This window comes from Brachycentrus maculatus, unplaced genomic scaffold (assembly GCF_059751285.1).
Source record: "Brachycentrus maculatus isolate JH-2025_06_01 unplaced genomic scaffold, ASM5975128v1 h1tg000026l, whole genome shotgun sequence".
Lineage (NCBI taxonomy): Eukaryota > Metazoa > Arthropoda > Insecta > Trichoptera > Brachycentridae > Brachycentrus > Brachycentrus maculatus.
This window is the reverse complement of record NW_028280780.1, coordinates 691,850-713,752: the sequence shown is the minus strand read 5'-3', so window position 1 is coordinate 713,752 and position 21,903 is coordinate 691,850. Positions and strand designations below refer to the sequence as shown.

Here is a 21,903-nt window from a genome sequence, read left to right as displayed (position 1 = left end):
GTGTTTATTATGCAAAATAAAAGTGATTTTTCACAACAATATTGATTAAATACAATCTGGACTGGTATAATACAATTAACGAACGACCAACATTTATTGTATATTAGATGAGTCGGGTTGTGGTCCCGTGGTTAGTGTCGCGGACTCTTAGTCAGAGTTTCTCGGTTCGTACCCACTCACAACAATTTGATACCTACTTCTACATAATAATGAGTCGCTTAGGCTCACAGAAATAGTATGAAATTGAAATATTTGTGTAAATCATAAAAACACAAATATTTCTCTTTTGTTTAAGAAAAATGTATTTAAATCCTTGTTCACAAATCTGGTTTTCTCCTCTTAGAAGTTATAATTACATTTTTCAAATCTCAATATAGATATGGATGTGTGGGTATTTACAGGACTTACGAAAAAAAACGGGATGGGTCATCTTGCATACATTTGAAAAAAGAAGGGTCTCTACCAAATAAAAAGCTACCTCAAATCAACCAAAGATACCACCGCAAAATCACACACGAAGCAACGTGTGATTTATATCATATTTAACATTTATAAAAAAAATTGTGTGTTTTTTTTTAATCATGGGTAGAATGGTAAATGTTACACGTGTGCAAAATGATCACTTAACCAGCCTTTTACATAGGTTTTCAGAGGTTTCTAGAAAGCTCGTAAGAAGCTTTTTTAATTAGAAAAATCTATCTATATTCTCCAGAATCAGTGTGGAAAAAAGATAAGTAGAACATCTTACTTAAGTAACTATTGAATGAGATTAGTTAATCGATTAAGGAGATTAAAAAGATAAGTAAATTATATGCCAAGAGCCACGATAAGCTGATCAGTCGCCTACCGGCTTTACCGCCAAGAAAAATGTGTCTCCTAATAGAAATCGACCCTTGAAAAATGTCAGTAATGCGATAAATATTTGAAACGTGATATCGATTCAACGTATTACTTTGCTGAACACTATTTATTAGTATTTTATCTTAAAAATTAAAATAAATTGAATTTAATTACCTTTACATTTTATTTTAAAAACACTTGTAAAATGTCAGTAATGCGATAGTTATCTGAAACGTGATACCGTTTATAAAGCATTATTCATAGTAAGCATATTTGATGACATGTATTTGGTATGTTTTACATTTTATTTAAAACTAGACTAAAAAAAATGTCAGTCATGCCATAATTATTTAAAACGTGATATCGTTATTAAAGCACTGTTTTTTTTCTTACTTTAAAAAAAACATCAATAACTTTTGGTGACTGGTATATGTTTAACATTTTATTCAAAATGTGACTTGAAATATTTAAGTTAAGTGAAAATTATTTGAAACGTGAAATCGTTTTAAAAGTATTATTTTTTTATCATTTTATTATCATTTTTTTACCTATACTGCATGATCTTTGATGACCATTATTTGTTTTAAAAACAGGTTTAATCTATTATAATGGCTTTGATAAATTCATTATGATGGATTTTTTTGATTAATCCTTTAATTTAGTGAATAATTTTATTAATAATACATAAAACAAACTGAACATTATATGTAAAGTAATATTATTGAAAAATATACAAAATATGTTTTTTAGTCACTAGTAATAAACCAAATTGTTTCAAGATGGTTTAAAGTTTAAACTTCAGGTGAGTTTTTGTTCATCTAGTTAAGTTTTAGGCTTATTTTTTTTTATTACTATTCTCTTTTAGAAGCGTAGTCTAAATAAATCTTTAAATTCACAAGAGCAAAACAAATCAAGTAGGCAAACTTCGAGATTTTTATTTTCAACCGTATTTAGTAGTATATAATTTTATATATTATTTTTTGACATCTCATCAAAGATGAAGAAGAATATGGAAGTCTGGGCATTTGCGGGGCTGACGACCATCATATGCTGGTTTGAGTGATTACTTTACACACGTGTAACATTCACCAATTCCACCCATTATTGACAACCATACTACTCAAATTCTTGTAGGTTCTATATATATGAACCAATTCAGAAACATTTTTATTGAATCACTAGAACTTCACTTGCGACATCTATCGGTGTGGAGTGGTATTCAAAATAACTAACCTAGCTTAATCTCGTAAGGTTGGGTAAAGCTAGGTAAGGTAGGGATAGGATAGGTTAGGCAAGGTTAGGTAAGGCTAGGTTGTGTTAATTTTTTTCATTAATACGAATGTAAGTTTTACAGTGTTTTAAAATGATGCGGAGTACTTCGAAACACGTGCCACAATAGACATTAATAGCGGTATTTACATAGAAAAACTTTAAATAAAAATGTATGCAATTTAGCTACGTATCAGTATTACAGCATGACTGTTGTATAGTAAATTAAAACAGTATTTGTTTATTACTAAATACAAGTAATTTGACAAAACCTCTTGTCAAAAATGCAAATTTACAACGGGTTATTTTTGACTTTATGAAAGTCATTTTTCAGTGGTTAAATCAGATGTCAGAATCCTGTAAAATGGCCCATTCGGTGGAATAAAGTCGATATTTTATTACATCTTGAGTCGCAGAAAGCGCTCTAACTCTGGTGTTGGAAACGTCATTACTTTAATGGCGTTTTCATATTAGAAAAGTGCACTGTCTGACTAAAAGGAACCATCCAATAAATCACAACAGAAAAATGGTCACAATTCCGCAGAAAACTTTCTTTATGCATCCCCTGACGAGGCGGAGGAGAGGGGATGGGGGTGAGAATGTCGAGAAATGGAAAGAATGGAAAAGGGAGGAATATATGAAGGGAAACGACAGAGATAGAGCCTGATGATAGGACGGTAACTGTAACACCCAAAGTACTATCAAGTACTGAAAAGTTTTCTGAAAATATTGGGAGAAAACATTTTTCAAACAAACTTTGGATTTGCGATATAACTAAATAAAAATTATATTGTGAGATAAATGTTTTTTTCATGTCATGTGCTGTACACTGAATTGTCCGTCCAGTATTTTTATTAGTCTATAATCCGTGTGAATTACAAATTTCTAGACGTTGAGAAATGTGATAAATAGTCTTATGTATATTATTAAGATTAGAAGCAGACCAATTTAAAAAATATAATACAGGAATAGGGAGAATAAACCAAGAATGGGTAAAAAGTGCGGGTTTGTCTACATGTTACTCATTTTAAATTTATTTTACAAAATTAATTAAAGCTTATACAATCCACTTTTTAAAAAACGTTAAAATAAAAAAAAACTAATTATATTCATATGATACGTATAGAAATAAAAAAAAATATTTAGAATTTATTCGCTTGCACACGCGTCCTCTAAACATTCCTCCATATACGCATACAATTTGTAATTTATTAAGTATGTTTACAATTCACTGTCTTAGTATATATTTTTAAATTGTTTAATTTTAGATTATTTTTGAAAAATAAATGCCATTTATAGTCCTCATTTCAGAAAGTAGCCATTGTATTAAATAAAACACATTTTTAAAAGTATTTTTGGTGTTACATTTAGGTATTGAAAACATATTACGACCATGTCTATATGTATATTCATATGTATTTAACAAATTATGGGGCACTTAATTTAATACCTCCCATAAAATTATAAACGAAATAGGGTCGCACTGAAATAAAATGTATGGAAATTCACTTCACCAATTTCCCCATAGTCTAAACCGATCTAAATCGCCTTTTTACATCGTAAAAGCAACATTGAAAATATTGAATACCCTTTTCTATATTTGTTGTCCTTTTTTTAATATAGTGTTTTTCTATTTTGTTTCCTTTGTCTTCTACTCAAACATTTTAATCATTCTATTTATTTAATCAAATTATTTTTAATAAACTTTTATTGCCTGCTATGATGATTTGAATAGTAATTTCAATCGTTCAATTTCAATCATTTGTTGATCTTGCCAATTCGACAATGAGAACTGAAGATTCAATTAATGTTTAATAAAGTACTACCGGAATATTGAGGATCCTTTATTAATAACTGACTGCTTCCTTAACCTTAAAATATGTGATTCACCCAATTCGCTTCTTCTTAGAAATGATCCACCTTCTAATTCAACGAATTCAATTCGTTGAATTGCTTTTCAAATGTATTTCTAATAATGAAATCTAAAACGTCTTAATGAAATCAAACGGGTCAATTCAATATTCATCAAGTAATATTTTTCTAAATGATTCATTAATGAATCATAGTACGTAAAACTTACTTTTTTATTATTTAAAAAAGAGAAATATTTATGTTATTATGATTTACACAATTTTTTTTTAATTTCATACTATTTCTGTGAGCCTAAGTGGCTCATTATTAGAAATAGGTATCAAATTGTGGTAGAGTGGGTTCCAACCGAGAAACTCTGACTAAGAGTCCGCGACACTAATCACGGGAACACAACCCGACACTTATATAAGAATAAAATTATCCGTAATTTTTTATCTTTTTTTTTCATTTCACCAATACCAGATATTTTAACATTCAAAGAATAGTTTTCTCATAATTTTGATATTATTTAACATAATGGTGAATTTTTTGGGTGTATGTCACTCAACGAACGTTGATAATTTATATTTAGTATATGTTTAACTGTGTGTGTACCTATACAAATACCTCTTATTCCATAAAATTAACAGATGATGTCTTTGAATGAGTTAAATAAATATAGTATATTAAACATTTTGAGTGTGTCTAAATACTTTTTCACAAAATACTCATAATGCTGTGGGGAGTAGTGTTATTTGGACTGATTTTATCGAGACTTAATTGCAAAAAAGGAATCTCTTTGAAATCAAAGCAAAAAGAAAAATAATAGAGTTTTATGAAAATAAAAAGACACACATGCAAGTTGATAATAATTTTATTTGCGATCTAACTGTCAAAAATAGTACAATGTGAAAAGTTAAAAAGGCGATTTTTAGAACAGTTGCAAAGGATGTTATATTTAGCATTTCATTATTCATTTTAAATTATATTTAGAGATGTCAAAATGTAAGAATAGAATAGAAAGTATTTTTCATTCAGTCTCAGATTCCCAGTAAAACTCAAATTACGAAATTATACAAGAGGTTTTACGATTAATTTAGCAGCCGACGTAGATTTGAATCCATTTTACATAACGAATAGTTATTCAAATTAAAATAACTCAATTCCGGAAGCGATTTGAGCCATCTGTTCCGAATTTCGGCATGATTGAAAAATGGTCCCGCGACATCCATCTAATTGTTCCGAATCACAGATCGATTCAAGAATACAGGCTCCGAGATAAATATTTCATCAGGACTTTGCGTATCTGTAACATCGCTCCAGGAATAAGATCGATGTCGTGTCAGGCAGATAGACAGATGGGAGTGGCACGCTTGGGGTTGCAGGAGACTGATAAAGGGGAAAGATTGTCGTATCATTTGGGGTGAGAAGTCTCACCACTGACGCTGCGCAGTGGCGAGCTGTGGTTTATAAAGTTCACAAAATCATACTATCTTAGGTTTATATTTCGTTTATAGATTTGGCGTTTAATTTGCAGAAGTCCTTTTTAATGTATATATCGTAGTCGTGCAGGAGAGAGTGACCAACTACCAAAACGTAAAATGTTCAGGAGGGCCATTTAAGTCACTATTGCTTGGCAAGAAAATAAACACCAATGCAGTTAGTAATTTTTATCTAGTCAATATATAATATTATACTTCCAAGTTTAAAATCCTTTGGGATTTTTTCAGAGCAATATTAAGCTAGAGTATATAATTTCGATGCATTGCACATTATTCAAAACTGTGCGCTATACCTAATGAAAAATGAACCCTTGACGTAACTTCGTTTATATTTTGTCCAAGAATAAAAAAATGTCATGTGAAGCGTCTTCAACGAAAATATGACCAGATAAATGATTTAGTTGAATAACTTTGTGATTGAACATACCTATTTTATAGGCATATTTTTGGGCTATAACGTATAGTATATCATCCTGTAATTCTTCTTTTTTGTTAAAAAAGGCGTTATTAAAAAGAGAAAAACGAACTATGGCGAAGTAACATTAGTCTTTGAAAGAGACTTGATAACTTAAAATGTCGTTTCTTTGTTCCTTCACAAGCAACACAAATTTATTATGTCTGATAATATAAAAATAATTTTATTATTTTTAACTTGTTAATAACCTTATTTCCTATGCCAAACTTTTTCCTTAAATTAATTTATTTATTATTTCTGCTAAACGAGTAAAACGTGATAAATAAAATTATTGTAGAATAAATTGTTAATAAAATGTGACTGTGTGTTTGTGGTTGTGTGTGTATTTGCGGTTGTGTGTGTGTGTGTGTGTGTGTGTGTGTGTGTGTGTGTCTTCGTGTATATGTGTGTATATTACACCATATAAAATTTCTCCCTTAATCTTGGATCTAATCGCTATCTCGTAGAAATTTATCCCTCCTTAAACTCCGCTACTGGTTTATACTCATTCCGAGATGAAGGTAGGTGGCGTCATAAAAGCTCGCATCATTAAATACATAGAACATCTGATAAGGTAATAGGGTAAGTTAAGCGGTTCTTTTGTGAATTTATGTGCTCCCCAATTTTCGCATAATCTAATAAACCTTGCCGTAACATAATTAAGTGAGAAAAAAATCCACTGCAGTGAAATGGAAAAGAATGCGCCATTAAAAATTCCGCTCCCATACTGTAAAGCTGCCATAATGAACAGTGTAAGTACCATTTTAAAAAATATATATTGGATTTTATACTCTTACATAATATCATTTTTATTAATTTTTTATTACACGTAAAACTATGACGGTGTTTAGATATTCTTGAGCTTAATATTAAAATGCACCATGTTGTTATACTCGAATGGTATATAATTTTGTACTATGATGATTAATATGTAAAAATAAAACACTTGTATTAGACCAAATTTTTGTGTTTATTCATGAAAACATGGCTAGTTGTAGAAATAATAGATGTTTTAGACAACAGGTAAAAATATAAACAGTTTATATTTTCACTTGTTGGTTAGAAGTCCGTAATTCTCAAAACTAGTTTACATCACTAACTGAGTGTAACTAAAGTGTTTTTTTTTATATTTAAATTATTAATTTTGACAAATTTAATGTCCAATTCATGAATTTCCATACTATTGTACTCATTCTAGATACATTTGAAAAATCGTTTTTTTTTGTATTGAAAATTGATATATTTGTTCACGAAAAGATTTACGAAAATAGTAGGGCATAGTTCTCGAATTTTATGATTCCACATGAAATACTTATTCTTTACAAAAAATATTCTGATGTGAGTTATAGAAATGAATAAATCGTTATAATTTAACGTAAAATTTAACATTTTGTTTTGTTTTGGAAAGGTACAAAATCAAATTTATTGCATGTACAATTAGTAAATTGTATTACATATATGGTATAATAAATGTGTGTGTGTACACGTGTGTTTACCTAAATTCATTTCTAGACTGGCCGACGCTAATCTTTTTGTTGTTGGTCAAATACCTCAGCCAACGCGACGGTAACACTTGACGCAAGTGAAGACCGTGCTCATATGTAAATGCAAGAATTCTCCGTAATTTACAAATGCGTCATCTGAGAATGACTCCTAATTCGGGCGTTCAATTAGAGCAATCATGTCTGACCCCCTCAAAGTACTCCCCAATTACGAACGAGAAGAAAAAGATACATATTATAAAGATTAACATTACAAACTCTACATCCTGATTAGATTTATGTGGGCACCTACGATAAATAATAATTTATTCATTCACGCGTTCACTTTTCGTGTTTAATGCTGTGGATGTTTTAATTTAAATGCAGTTAAAAGGGTCGTAAAAATTAAGCAATATCTCGGTTGAAGACTGTTGAATTTAATTACTATACTTGTATTTAAACTTTTTTAGTTTTATGATGTCACCAGCACTATTAATAACTGTAAAATTACTAAAACTACTCGTAAAAACATACCTCCATTCGTTGCATCACAATTATGTGGACAGGCAACGTGGCGTAGTTGGGTAGACGCTCGACTGCGAAACTTGCGGCGCGGGTTTGATTCCTGCCAAGTGCAAAATAATTCCAAGAAATATTTAATTTCGATTGGTCTAAGTGTTTGTAATGTATTTTTTTACATTTACCTTCCCTATCCTAACTATCCTACCAACAGACAAACCTCTAAAAGTAGAATTATATATATATATATATATATATATATATATATATATATATATATATATATATATATATATATATATATATATATATATATATATATATATATATATATATATATATATATATATATATATAAATATATATATATATATATATATAAATATATATATATATATATATATATATATATTTATATATATATATATATATATATATATATATATATATTTATATATATATATATATTGTTAACAAATATTTGGACACACTCAAAATGTTGCACATTAAATTGTTCACTGATTACATTAAGATGTTATTTTAACGTGTTTTTATATGCTCTTCTTTCTTTTAATTTAACCAGACAGAGCCAAAACTAGACAAGTAGAAGTAGAAGTAGAATGAAATAAAAAATATCCTTGCTTATTACAAAGTCACATTTGAAAATAATTAATGATTTATTTTCCGTGATTTTTAAGGCTTCAAACAAGCGTTGAGATAAGTTAATACTTAAGGCCCTAAGATAAGTTTACTCGTACAATAAAATTACGCGTTTAGTGTTCTTTTCACTCATAAAATTTCATGGCGTATTTTCGAACGTATTAAATATACCATACATAGTATCCTTTCCGGTTATTACCGAACTTATAAAATATCGATTACATATCGAATAGACGAACTTAAACCCACATATATGTACATCTATAGGCAGACACCGCATTGAATATTCCGTCAGCGTTATATCAGTAACTACTGCGAATAATATTATCATATGAACCAGTTTTTGAAGAGAAATTTCTTAGACGACGATTCGATAGATTATAATTTCAAGGACGTGAAATTTCAATGACGCGTCACATTTATTAGACACGTTTCGTTACATGACGGGTATGGTGAGTTTTACACGTGTATAAAGTGATTACTTAATCCAGCCTATGACAGGTCTTGAGCCCTGTAAATACCCGTACATATTCTTCTTAAATATAATTATAAACGAGTAACTGGCTGTAAACAGCCACGCGTATCTGTGGCTCAGTCTGGTTAAATGAGAAAGAAAGAAAATAGAAATTTCACTGCGCGATGCTTGTGAAGCAATAAAAATATAAAAAAATCTATGAAACCAAAATGCAATCGAAAACATGCAATTGAAAATACTATGTGACAACAGTGTCAAGAAGCACGCTGTCCACCATGAGCAAGTTTTAGTAGTGCGTATTTAGATGTTACGTCTAACAGATGGCGTGCCGTTTCAGTAGATAAAGCTGTTTTTCAAAAAAACATATTTTTACCGGTAAAATACCTTTCAAAGATGTTTTTACTCAATGCAGCATTTGCCTATTTGAATTCAACGTTGTGTCAAAATTTCAAAGCAATCGGAGAATAATTTCAGGAAATTCAAGATTTTGAACAAACAAACATTTATATATTTTTTATCGCATATAAATTTATGTATGGCTTTTTTTTCCATTTGTTCATATTGTGTGAACAAGACCCAGAAAACTTCGAATTGCTCAAGCATATTTCCCAATTTTTGTCGAGTATGTAAAAATGTCAAATATCATCGGTATTCGACATGTCATAGAAGGAATTCTATTAGATTAAATAATGGAGAGATAAAAATGGATGATAATATCCACGTAGTATTACGTATTACGCCTTGTCTCGTTCAACATTGTGTCGGGTTGTAGTCCCGTAGTTAGTGTCACGAACTCTTAAGTCAGAGTTTCTCGGTTCGAACCCACTTTACCACAATTTGATACTTATTTCTAATAATAAGCCGCTTAGGCTCACAGATATAGTACGAAATTGAAATATTTGTGCTAATAAAAATAATAATAAAACCCTTATCCACACCCCAATGGTGCATAGGGCACTTTGTTATATAAACGCAGTGTTATCTTGATCGTTTACACATGAAGGAAAGGTGATCAGCCCTCCGCTTCAGGTACCAGTCCAGGGTAGTATTTAATAAATATTACAGTGAAAAAATAACTTATAATTATTTTACCCCCCTTGGGAATCGAACCCGGGACCTCCAGAACGGTAGCCGATAATAATAAAAACCCAGCTAATAATAAAAACACAAATATTTCTCTTTGTATTAATTAAAATAAAAAATCATGGATACTTAGATAAAGTCTACAGAATTTATTACTAAGTTTTAGATATATGATCAATATTTTACATATAAATTTAACTTGGTTAATATCACTATTTCATTTACAACATTTTGAGTGTGTCCAAATACTCATTCACAAAACTGGATTTTCTCAAAAAAGGAGTCATTTTTACATACTTTTTGACATCACAACACACATAAAGAAGAATATGGAAGTCTGGGCATTTACAAGATTTACGACCGTCATATGTCACTATTTAGATATATTGATCAAACTTGAAACATAGTGTTCGGCTTCACTAGAACTTCACTAGAGATATCTATAGAAGGTTTTTTTTATCATGTTTTATAATAAAAATGTATAATAACGACTGAAAAAATACCAATTTGAAGAGACTTCATTTTAAGAGGCAGATAATGGTTTCGTTCAAATAAAAGAAAATAATATATTTACATACCTAAGAAAAAACGTAATGATTGAATGCTTAAATCGTTATATTATAAGAAAAGCTTTTGAAATAAAATCAGGCTGGACCATTTTGGTTCTCGTATCCATTTTACATACCTTTTCAAGCTTTTTTTCAACCTAGGGGTAAAATCCTATTTTTTTTAAGATTACTTTGTATTAAGTAGTAAAAATAAAGATTCTCTCTCATTTTACTTTACAAAGACTATACATCCTACGCAAGCTCATGTTTTCTCAAACCACATAAAAATGCTCATTCATGTCTCCTTGAAAAAGTGCTTTTAAAGCAAACATCTAAGAACAAAAGCTGTGAATCGAGTGCCAGCTTTATCAAGAAAATGATCAATAGTGCTCTAAAAATAGGGCAGGGAGTAAACAAATGAAATGCTAAACATTACATTTTTATCTTTGCAACTGTTCTACCACTTGCCCTTTTAACTTGTTCACATTGTGCTATTTTTGAAAGTTAACAACTTCGCGAGTAAACCTGTTATCTACCTGTATTTGCGTCTTTTTATTTCCATATAACTCTTTTATTTTTGATCTGCTTTTAAGAAGACTCCATATTTTTTTATTCAGTCTATATTTTTTCTTGATACATAAAATCAGTTTAATTAAAACTACTTCTATATCTCACATATATCGTAGTCATACAGGAGAAATTGACCAAGTGCATTGTTTGACAAAAACGTGATCATTGAGTATTTGATATCTTATAGCTTAATATTGCCCTGAAAAAATCGCAAAGGATTTTTTTCTTAGAAGTATAATATATTGACTCGTTAAAAATGACTAACTGCATTGGTGTTTATTTTTTGCCAAGCAAATGTGACTTAAATGGCCCTCCTGCGTATTTTACATTTTGGTAGTTGGTCACTTTCCTCTGAACGACTACGATACATAAACACAGGTTTATCTTGAGTTCTCAGCATCTTCTATGGTTGAGTTAAGAAAGTTTTTTCTTTTACTAAGTAAAGCCTTCATGAAATGTATGTTAGATTATTTCTGAATCATTTTACATGCAAGGAGACGCTATAAAAATATGATTTAAAAAAATATACTTATAATATATTTTGACCAGCTATTTTATTCACATCTTGAGTGTGTCCAAATCTTTATGAAAAAATCTGAGTAAGTGCACTAAGGAATTATTTATATATTGATATCTCTACACAGATGAAAAAGAATATGGAATTTGGGGTATTAACGGTGCTAACGACCTGTTAGAGTCTGGTTAAGTGATCACTTTGTACACTTGTAACATTCACCATTCTACCCATGCTTGACAACCACACTACTCAAATTCTGGAAGTCATACATATATGACTAATCTCATGAAGTTCCATGATTCTTCATGTGTATGTTGAGATGTCAACAATATATCTAGGAGTTCAGATGTATTAGGACATACTTAAAATGTAACATGTAAAAAATGAACATTTGTACAATACCACTTAATTTGTTTTATTTTATTACACACGACTTGTTTCGAAAACTACAGTTGTTTTCATCTACAGGTGAATAGTAAAAAAAAGAGCAAAAAAATATTCAGGCATAAAAAGAGGTTGGTAGGATAATAAATAGAGAGAAGAGGCGTTAAAGAACAGGACTTTTGTAAAATGTAACATAAAGAATAGAAGAGATAGGATATACTGTATTTATATATTGTTATCTCAACATACATGAACAAGATATTGAAAATTTAGCTGACAACTAATCAGCTTAGTTTTGAAGTATTAAAATACCGTCCATAAAAAGCACACTTATAATATCATCATCATCATCTTCTAAAGGCAGCGCCTTGTTGTGTCAGCCACTTGTCTCTGTCAGTCGCCATCCTCTTGAGCTGCGAATAGGAGGAGACGTCCATGAGCCGCTTCAAATCCTGGAAGTATGAAGTTCTTGGGCGGCCTCTTGTTCGTTTTCCCAAGATTCTTCCTTCGAAGATGTTGCTAAGAAAGGTGCTATGTCTAATTGAGTGCCCTATTAGCTTGGCCTTCCTCTTCAAAATATGATTTAAAAGCTCTCTTCTTTCTTTTACGTCCTGCAACACCTTTTCGTTGGACTTCCTAATATACATAAGTATAATTCGTTTCGTATTACCTTAATGTATTTTTTCCATTCTTCACTTTCGGTTGTGAATACGTTTCAGTAATTTGATTGCGGCTTGTCTTTGATAAAAATATGGTCGGCATAAACGTACACGTGTATTATGATTGGGTCCACGTGGCGAATATTTTTCCGTAAATATAAAATTTTATGGCCGGCCGTTCTCGGCATTTAGCACGGAAATTTCACATTATTACCGCTAGTAAAAAGGGTCCATTTTATCAAAGTATTTTTTACGCTCGGATCCATTGTTAAAATGTGGTTCGTTAAATAACTCTTACGGGGTAGTTACCAAAGGCTAAAAAAACTCTCAGGGAGGTTTAACAAAATTTGGAAAAATAGTGCGGTAAGTGTATATTTTCATGATAAAAAAAATGTTAATATCTGCGTAAGACTGACCTACTTCAAATACATACAATATTTAACCAAAAATTAAATATGTATATATGTATATATATATATATATATATATATATATATATATATATATATATATATATATATATATATATATATATTTAAAATATATATTTATTTTTATGTATATATAAATATATATATATATATATATATATATATATATATATATATATATATATATATTGTATATATATATATATATATATATATATATATATATATATATATATATATATATATATATATATATATATATATATATATATATATATATATATATATATATATATATATATATGTATGTATATATAGCAGAATCTTATATGGATTGTTACACATTGTTTAACAATCAATTTTAAGATTACGTCGATCCAATGCAGTGCTCAACGCACCATTGGGAACGTATAAACATGTAATGGGGAAAACAATGTATGTTTATCAATTTTGGATTATTTCAGAATATCGTGAAAAATTATTTGTAAGAGTGTTTGATTTTTATTCAAATCCCAAAAAAAAGTTTTTTTTGTTTTTGTTTTTTGTGTGTGTCCAAAAATAAGAAGGTTGTATGCACCTCAAAAATATCAGTTCACAAAAATAAGAGTGCAATATCTTGCAATACCGTGTATGAATTAAAGAGATTCTCAATTCCATCGTAAAAGAACCTAACAATTCGTTTTGAAAGTCTGCGAGCGCAAAACCATAACCTCATTTTTGTGAACGTACGTGGAAACAAAAGTCAGCCAGTAAATCTATTATAAATATTATATTCCCGTGGAAACTTTAAAGTATGATCTCACGTTCTCCACCCCTGACTACAGTGGCGTTGCAATTTTCATTCCAAGGGGATGGGTCGGCGGTAGGTGATACATTGACGTACGTGGGGTTGAAACACCATAACTATGACTTCAAATTTTATGTTCTTCTCTTTTATATCCCTTCATTTTGTGAAACCTCTCATTGCTTTCATTCTGTCAAAAATATGGGAAAGGTCATTGTACCGGTATATCTCAACATAGATGAATATGAATAGTGAATTCTGGGTATTTACAGGGCTCACGACGTGTCATAGAGTGATCATATTATTTTTTGACATCTTATCAAAGATGAAGAAGAATATGGAAGTCTGGGCATTAACGGGGCTGACGACCGTCATAGGCTGTATATTATTACGTTACACACGTGTAATATTATTCACCAATTCTACCCATTATTAACAACCACATTTCTCAAATACTTGGAAGTTCTATAAATATGAACCAATTTAGAAACCTTATTCGTGAATCAATATAACTTTACTAGAGACATCTATTGGTGAGATGTAAAGAAGCTTTTTACTAAGCAGAAACTCTTTTATAAAATAAAATAAAAAAATACATAAATAAAAATTAAAATTAAAATGAAAGTAACTCCTGTAATTGGAGATAATCCAGATTTTATGAACAAGTATTTGGACAAACTCAAAATGTTTAGTCATAGACTGGTTTAAGTCATCACTTTATAAACGAAATTGTAAAAGAAGAAAACGTGTTTTTTATCACTTTATTTTATTTTATTATGACGAATAATACATCAGTGTAATACATCAAAGTGTACATCTACTGAAACTTGAAGTTACAATAAAATTAACTCATGTGCTAAAAAACAATTGTTTTTCTTTAATGATTTCATCATGTCTTACCACAAAGTGAATGCCGAAACAATAAACTGATTGAGTTCGCAACAACCATCTATGATAGGATTTAGAATTTTTATGTATTTAACAAAGACCCTTTTATTTGTTTCATAATAACTCATCGTGGATATAATCGACAATTACAGGACACGTAAAAAACATAAATAATCACAAAATGCTAAATACTACTTGTAAAACGTGTGGTACCTCATATGTTCATATATAGCGTCTGAAGTGTAAAAGTGTCCGTGCGTGACACTCTCTTATTTCCTTGTTGTGTATACGTCGTTCTCTTTTCCTGCACTCGTGTGGTGTCAGAATTTAAAGCTCTTTTACTTCTTCTCTCCGCGTTATATCTCTCGTGTAACGAAATGTGCCTAATAAACGTGACGCGTCTTTGAAATTTCACTCTTAATTCTCGTCGAAGTATCAATTATAGAATCGCTGCCTAAGAAAATTCCCTAAAAAATCACTGTTAAATGTGATAACTTATCAGATTACTAATAAAAATGGAACACAAAATTTTACGATATCATTTTTCGCAAAACAAATAAATAAAAATGTCGAATAACCAGAAAATGGCACCCTTACTGGAAAGCTCGTGCCGTTTTACGAGTATTTGCCATTAAAAATGTGTTTAACTGGTCAAGGTGCTACCTAAACCTGAAGTTAAAAGAGTAAAATTTCATATTAACCTCAATATCCTGCGGACATTCTACTTTTACGTGCAAGGTTCAATGGAAAATATCGATACAGGTCAGCAATTACAACTCTCAGGGGTTGATTAAACCACGTAATTAAAAATGTAATGGTATCTGAAGTAGGTCCATTCGCTTCATTTTCCTTTGTGATCATTGAACAATAATATGGCGACAATCTAAAGCGTTCATCTATATTTGACGTACGTGTAAATTTGTTGCCTCTGTGGAGAAAATTTTGTAAAACAGCTTTTGATATTATTCGTTATCTTTGAATGAATTTTTATTTGCAATAATAATTTTGAAAATATTAGTATCGAGAATAATAACAGTATTTCGAGAGATGTTTTAATTTTTTTATATTTATTTAGAAATTTAACAGAACATTAAAAAAATTACATTAACAATAATGAATTACAAATAAAACAGGTAATTGTAACATTCCAATTACAAAATTTCACAAATTTCAAATGAGTTAAAAGTAAACAGCAAGAATAAATTATAGCAAAAGTTAAGAAGATTAATAGGTACACTTAATTTAGAGCTAAAGTAAACATAATAAAACATAAATAGTTATAAAATGTACAAGTTGAGAAGAGCAATAGAGTAAAAATAAGTGGGATAAGGCAACAGCAAAAAAAAACAGTAAACACACAAAACAGAAAACATACGCAACAGATACGTAGCTATTCATATATTGATACGTAGCATCAATATATAAATATCTCCTATGTGAACAAACCCAGTGCTGTAAACAAAAATTTGGTCATTTAAAAAAAATATATTAATGTTTCACAAACAATGAAAAACATAATACAGTGCAATACAAATTGTTTGAATGTTTTCCATCAATTGGTTTTTCATCAATAAACTTACAGAAACAAATAAAGGTGCAGGTTAAATACATATATAAAGAATAGAAATGGGTTGAAAATAAAAGAGTAATAACAAATAAAAGAAACCAGTCTGATGATGTCGGTAACGACGAAACCCGGTCGCTGGTCAAATAAAAAAAATGGAAAAGCTAAAAATATTGGTTTTAATCTAATAATAAATTTAAAAAAAGAAATGAAAAAAAATAGAAAATAAAAATTGGTTAGAATTAAAAAGTAAAAATTAAAAGTAAATATTCTAGAAATTTTCATTTTAAAAACTGTTAAAAAGTTTATTCAATAAATCTTAATCTTCTGAAGTTATTCAATCATTACTCTGAAGTTATGACTCAACCTTGCACTTGAATACGCACGTGTTTTTTTCTATTAATATTTGTTAATATTAGCTAAGTATATGTAAGCAAAATATTTGTCTTTTAAACTTTTTCACCGATTTTAATTTTATACAAATTTGTTTTAGTTTTAAGAATTGCATGTTTCCTGACTCCATTTGAATTGAATTATTTTTTGCACTAAAAAAGGACTACCCATCACGCCACTTCCACGTAGGAGTACGCAGAGAGGATATAATGATATACCGCTCTTTGCTAACATTTTTACTATTCATATACACACACGCATGATTCGGAATGCATCAAAACACGTGTCACAATACCTTTTATGAAATAGTGGAATATACCAAGTAAAACTTAAATTAAAAATAAATCATTTAATTACAAACTTAGTTGACTTATGGTGAAAAGTATCTCAGAACAATATGAAGAATTTAATATTCAGAATAATAACCACCTTTGTTTTTGTTCACCTCCACCCCTCTTTTCATTTCTATCTGGTGAAACTTCGAGTAATACCGATTCGATTCATGAATAAATATTAAGAATTATATTCCACGCACCCCAAAAAACAAAAACACATTTTTGACAAATCATATAAATATTTCGAATAATAAAAAAAACTATGTACCATACATAATAATAACGCATACTGATGTTATTGGCATTTTCATATACATAAAGAAGTTGTAAAAATACGTAATGAATATTTATATTATAAAACAGCGACTTTATAGCTTTTTGCACTTTTGTTTTACTGACCAATGAGCGGGTCTCATCATTACCAATAATATAAAACCATTTAAAGAAAATATGAAGTGCAGTTCCACCAAGAAATGTTCGTACAAATCTTGAATACAAACTCAATATCCATTATCCATTGATATGCAAGATTATTTAACATGATACATATTAAATAATAAAGACATAGAAAGGAGAGTGAATGCTGGGAACAGAGTGAATGGTGCACTAAAATCAGTTTTAGCAAATAAAAATCTATCAGCGGAAGCTAAACTGGCAGTACACAATGGAGTTCTGGTTCCAACCCTTATGTATGGAAACGAAGCATTGAGTTGGCAAAAGAAGGATGAAAGCAGACTGAATGCAGTCGAAATGCGATCGCTCAGACGAATGTGTGGCAAAACGATGTTTGATAGATGTTCGAATGATGAAATAAGGAAAGAATGTAAGGCTGAGATAAGCATTATCGATAAAATTAAGAAAGGTGTGTTGAGATGGTTTGGACATGTGGAGCGTATGAGTGAAGAAAGAACGGTTAAACAAATTTATGTGGCGAATGTAGTTGGAAAAAGAAGCAGAGGACGACCGAGGAAAACTTGGCACAATCAGGTATGTCAAATACTTGAAAGTGGCCGGGGTCAGCAGTCGTAATAATCGTCGGGTATGTATGAGGAGATGCATGAATGTAGAAGAGGCAAAGAATGTTTGCAAAGACCGAGTGGTTTGGCGTTCGATTCTCTCTGCCTACCCCTGCGGGGAAGCGGCGTGATGGTTAGTTAGTTAGTTAGTCATATTAAATGATAGATTTCATCGCCGTTATAAGGAGAAGTAAATAAACTTCCATACACAACATGTATAGTGTTTCCAAATACTTGTTCACAAATCTAGATTATCTCCAATTATTGGAGTTATTTTTCATAAAATTTTTTTACATCTCATCAAAGATGAAGAAGAAAATGGAAGTTTGGGCATTTACGGGGCTGAAAACCAACAATTCGAGTAGTGTGGTTGTCAATAATGGGTAGAATTGGTGAATGTTACACGTGTGTAAAGTGATCACTTAAATCAGCCTATGACGGTCGTCAGCCCCGTAAATGCTCAGACTTCCATATTTTTCTTCATCTTTGATGATATGTCCAAAAAAAAAAAAAGAGACTTCCATATCTTTAAAAAAACATATGCCTACCTTAAAATAATAACCAATATTTTTGTCTCGATATAAACGTGGCTTCTTATTTTTCGAATTGAATATGGAAGTCTGGAACTACCTTAACGCTTTATACACTTTGAATCGTATACCATTTTCTCATAATTGAACACTAATTCTACTTGAATTTCCGGATGTAAAATATATATTTGTAGTACGCATATGATTATATAGAGATTTAACACAGTATTTGACTTCAATTAAAAAAATGTATTTTAAGCTTTTATTATTCCACGTTTAAAACAAAGCATTATGAAAAATACTTTGGAGCCATCCCTTTGCGTCATGGATTTTTATGCCCCTAAACATTTTCTTCGTATTCTAGGGATGTGTCACTCAGTAAATTGAAATAATTCAGTGAAGAATCAACCCCAGATCTAGGGTGAGATAGTAAACTGCACCATTTAGGCCCTAAAATCAAATTGTTGCAGATATAATAGGCAAACTATCTATCTACGTTAAGTATGCTCAACTTAACTGCGGAATTAAGTATGAGGGGATGTTTCTGAGGGTGACTCGTATGTATTACTCATTTTTCTTAAAAAGACGGTCAATTGATTTTTTGGTGACTCTTATACATGCTAATTCAAACCCTTATCGACACCTCAATGGTGCAAAGGGCACTGCATTATACAAACACAGTGTTATCTTAATCGTTAACACACAAAGGAAAGGTGATCAGCCCTCTGCTTCAGGTACCAGTCCAGGGTAATATTGAATAAATATTAGACTGAAAAAATCACTTTTATTTATTTGACCCCCCTGGGAATCGAACCCGGGACCTCCAGAACGGTAGCCGAGCGTGCTGACCATTACACTACGGAGGCGGACGTGCTACTGTGCTATACATGCTAATAGTCAACAACAACAAAAAATGTGTAAGAATATAAATATTTCTCACACGTTCCTTATAATAAACTTCAACCAACACTTGATAGATCGTGAGCCCTGTAAATACCCAGTTTTCGATATTATTTTTCATCTGTGTTGAGATATCAAAATGTAAAAATATATCCTAAGTAGAAAAGATTTGTGACCACGGATTTGATACACTCAAAATGTTGTGCGGGATAAACTGATTATATGTGAACATAATCCAGGATTCGGACCTTGCATACAAATAAAAAGAGTCCCGTGACACGAGAGTGATCAACATATCTAAGAGTCTGAAAAATTTGAGTTGTGTGGTTGTCAATCAAGAGTACAATTGATGAATGTTGCACATGTGTAAAATGATCACTTGTAATCCCTGTAAATTCCCAGACTTCCATATTCTTCTTCATATACATATTTTTTTATTTTATTAAAATTAAACACTTGAATAATCCACTTTATCGAGTTTTATTTTTATTTACGACTAGTTTCGAAAACGACAATTGTTTTCATCTTCTGGTACAAATTAAAGTTTTAATTTGCACCAGAAGATGAAAACAATTGTCGTTTTCGATCCTAGTCGTAAATAAAAATAAAACTCGATAAAGTGGATTATTCAAGTGTTTAATTTTAATAAAATAATCATGTCATTCCACAAAGTTAATGCCGAATCAATAAATAATGTCATATGCATTTGTTGAGATGTCAAATATATACAAAATATACTGCTTAATATGGAAAAGAATTTAAGAAGAATAATTGCTTGGAAAAGCAGCAGTGCTTACCCACATCCGTAAAAGCTTGTTAATATATTACCTACTATTAAATTACTACACATTTTATTTTTTTCTTCCACAGGTACAACAAAGGGACGCCTTCACAAGACAGTGTGATATTTTAATTTATTATTTTTGAAGTTTTCGTTCTGAAAAGTGATCATGTAAAATAAATAAAAGTTTGTCTTATGCAGTCATCTTTGACCAACGAGTGTGTGAAGTTTTTCTCATATTAAAATGTGTGAATAAGTAGAAAGTGTTCAGCCATCACGATGGGGAGCAATAAACACAAATGGAACAGTATCCTAACTGTTTACACCATCATTTTTCTATGTGGTAAGTAATCTGTAAACTAGTTTGTATTTTAAAAGTATTTAAAATTTTGTAGTGTGGTAATATAACACTCTCCTTATCATTCAATGTTCACATTGTGTTATACAACTTTTTAAAGTGGTATTACACAAAGTGAAGGACGAATGATAAGGAGAGTATTTTATATAAACTAACTAACTAACTAACCATCAAGCTATTTTCCCTCAAGGGTACAAAAATAGAACGCCTCTCCTGATCTGACCACATTTAAATATCCGAAATGCTTAATCGTGCCAACTTTTCTCCTCAGTCTTCCTAAGCTCCAACTACATTCAACACATAAATTTGATAAACCTTTCATTCTTCACTCATTTGTTCAATACGTCCAAACCAGCTCATAACACCTTTCTCAATTTTATCGATAAAACTTTCCTCAGACTTGTTTCTTCATTTTACCATGCGAACATTGTTTTAACGCATATTTGTCTGAGAGATCACTTTTCAACAGCATTCAGTATACTTTCATCCTTCTTTTGCCAACCTTTTTCACTTTCGTACATAAATACATATATATATATATATATATATACATAAATACATAAATACATATATATATATATATATATATATATATATATATATATATATATATATATATATATATATATATATATATATATATATATATATATATATATATATATATATATATATATATATATATATATATATATATATATATATATATATATATATATATATATATATATATATATATATATATATATATATATATATATATATATATATATATATATATATATATATATATGTATTTATGTTCTTCATTTACCATGCGAACATTGTTTTAACGCATATTTGTCTGAGAGATCACTTTTCAACAGCATTCAGTATACTTTCATCCTTCTTTTGCCAACCTTTTTCACTTTCGTACATATATAAATACATAAATACATATATATATATATATATATATATATATATATATATATATATATATATATATATATATATATATATATATATATATATATATATATATATATATATATATATATATATATATATATATATATATATATATATATATATATATATATATATATATATATATATATATATATATATA

General features: G+C 29.8%; 1 protein-coding gene across 1 annotated transcript in view; it reads left to right on the top strand.

The window, feature by feature from the left end:
- LOC148312998 (uncharacterized) overlaps positions 1 to 21,903 on the top strand; it is a 62,139-nt gene that overhangs the window by 14,466 nt on the left and 25,770 nt on the right. Inside the window, exon 2 of the mRNA XM_088270260.1 lies at positions 20,524 to 20,777. Within this exon, the coding sequence (XP_088126386.1) occupies positions 20,714 to 20,777 (64 nt within the window). The 5' untranslated portion in view covers positions 20,524 to 20,713. The remainder of the gene's footprint in view (positions 1 to 20,523; positions 20,778 to 21,903) is intronic.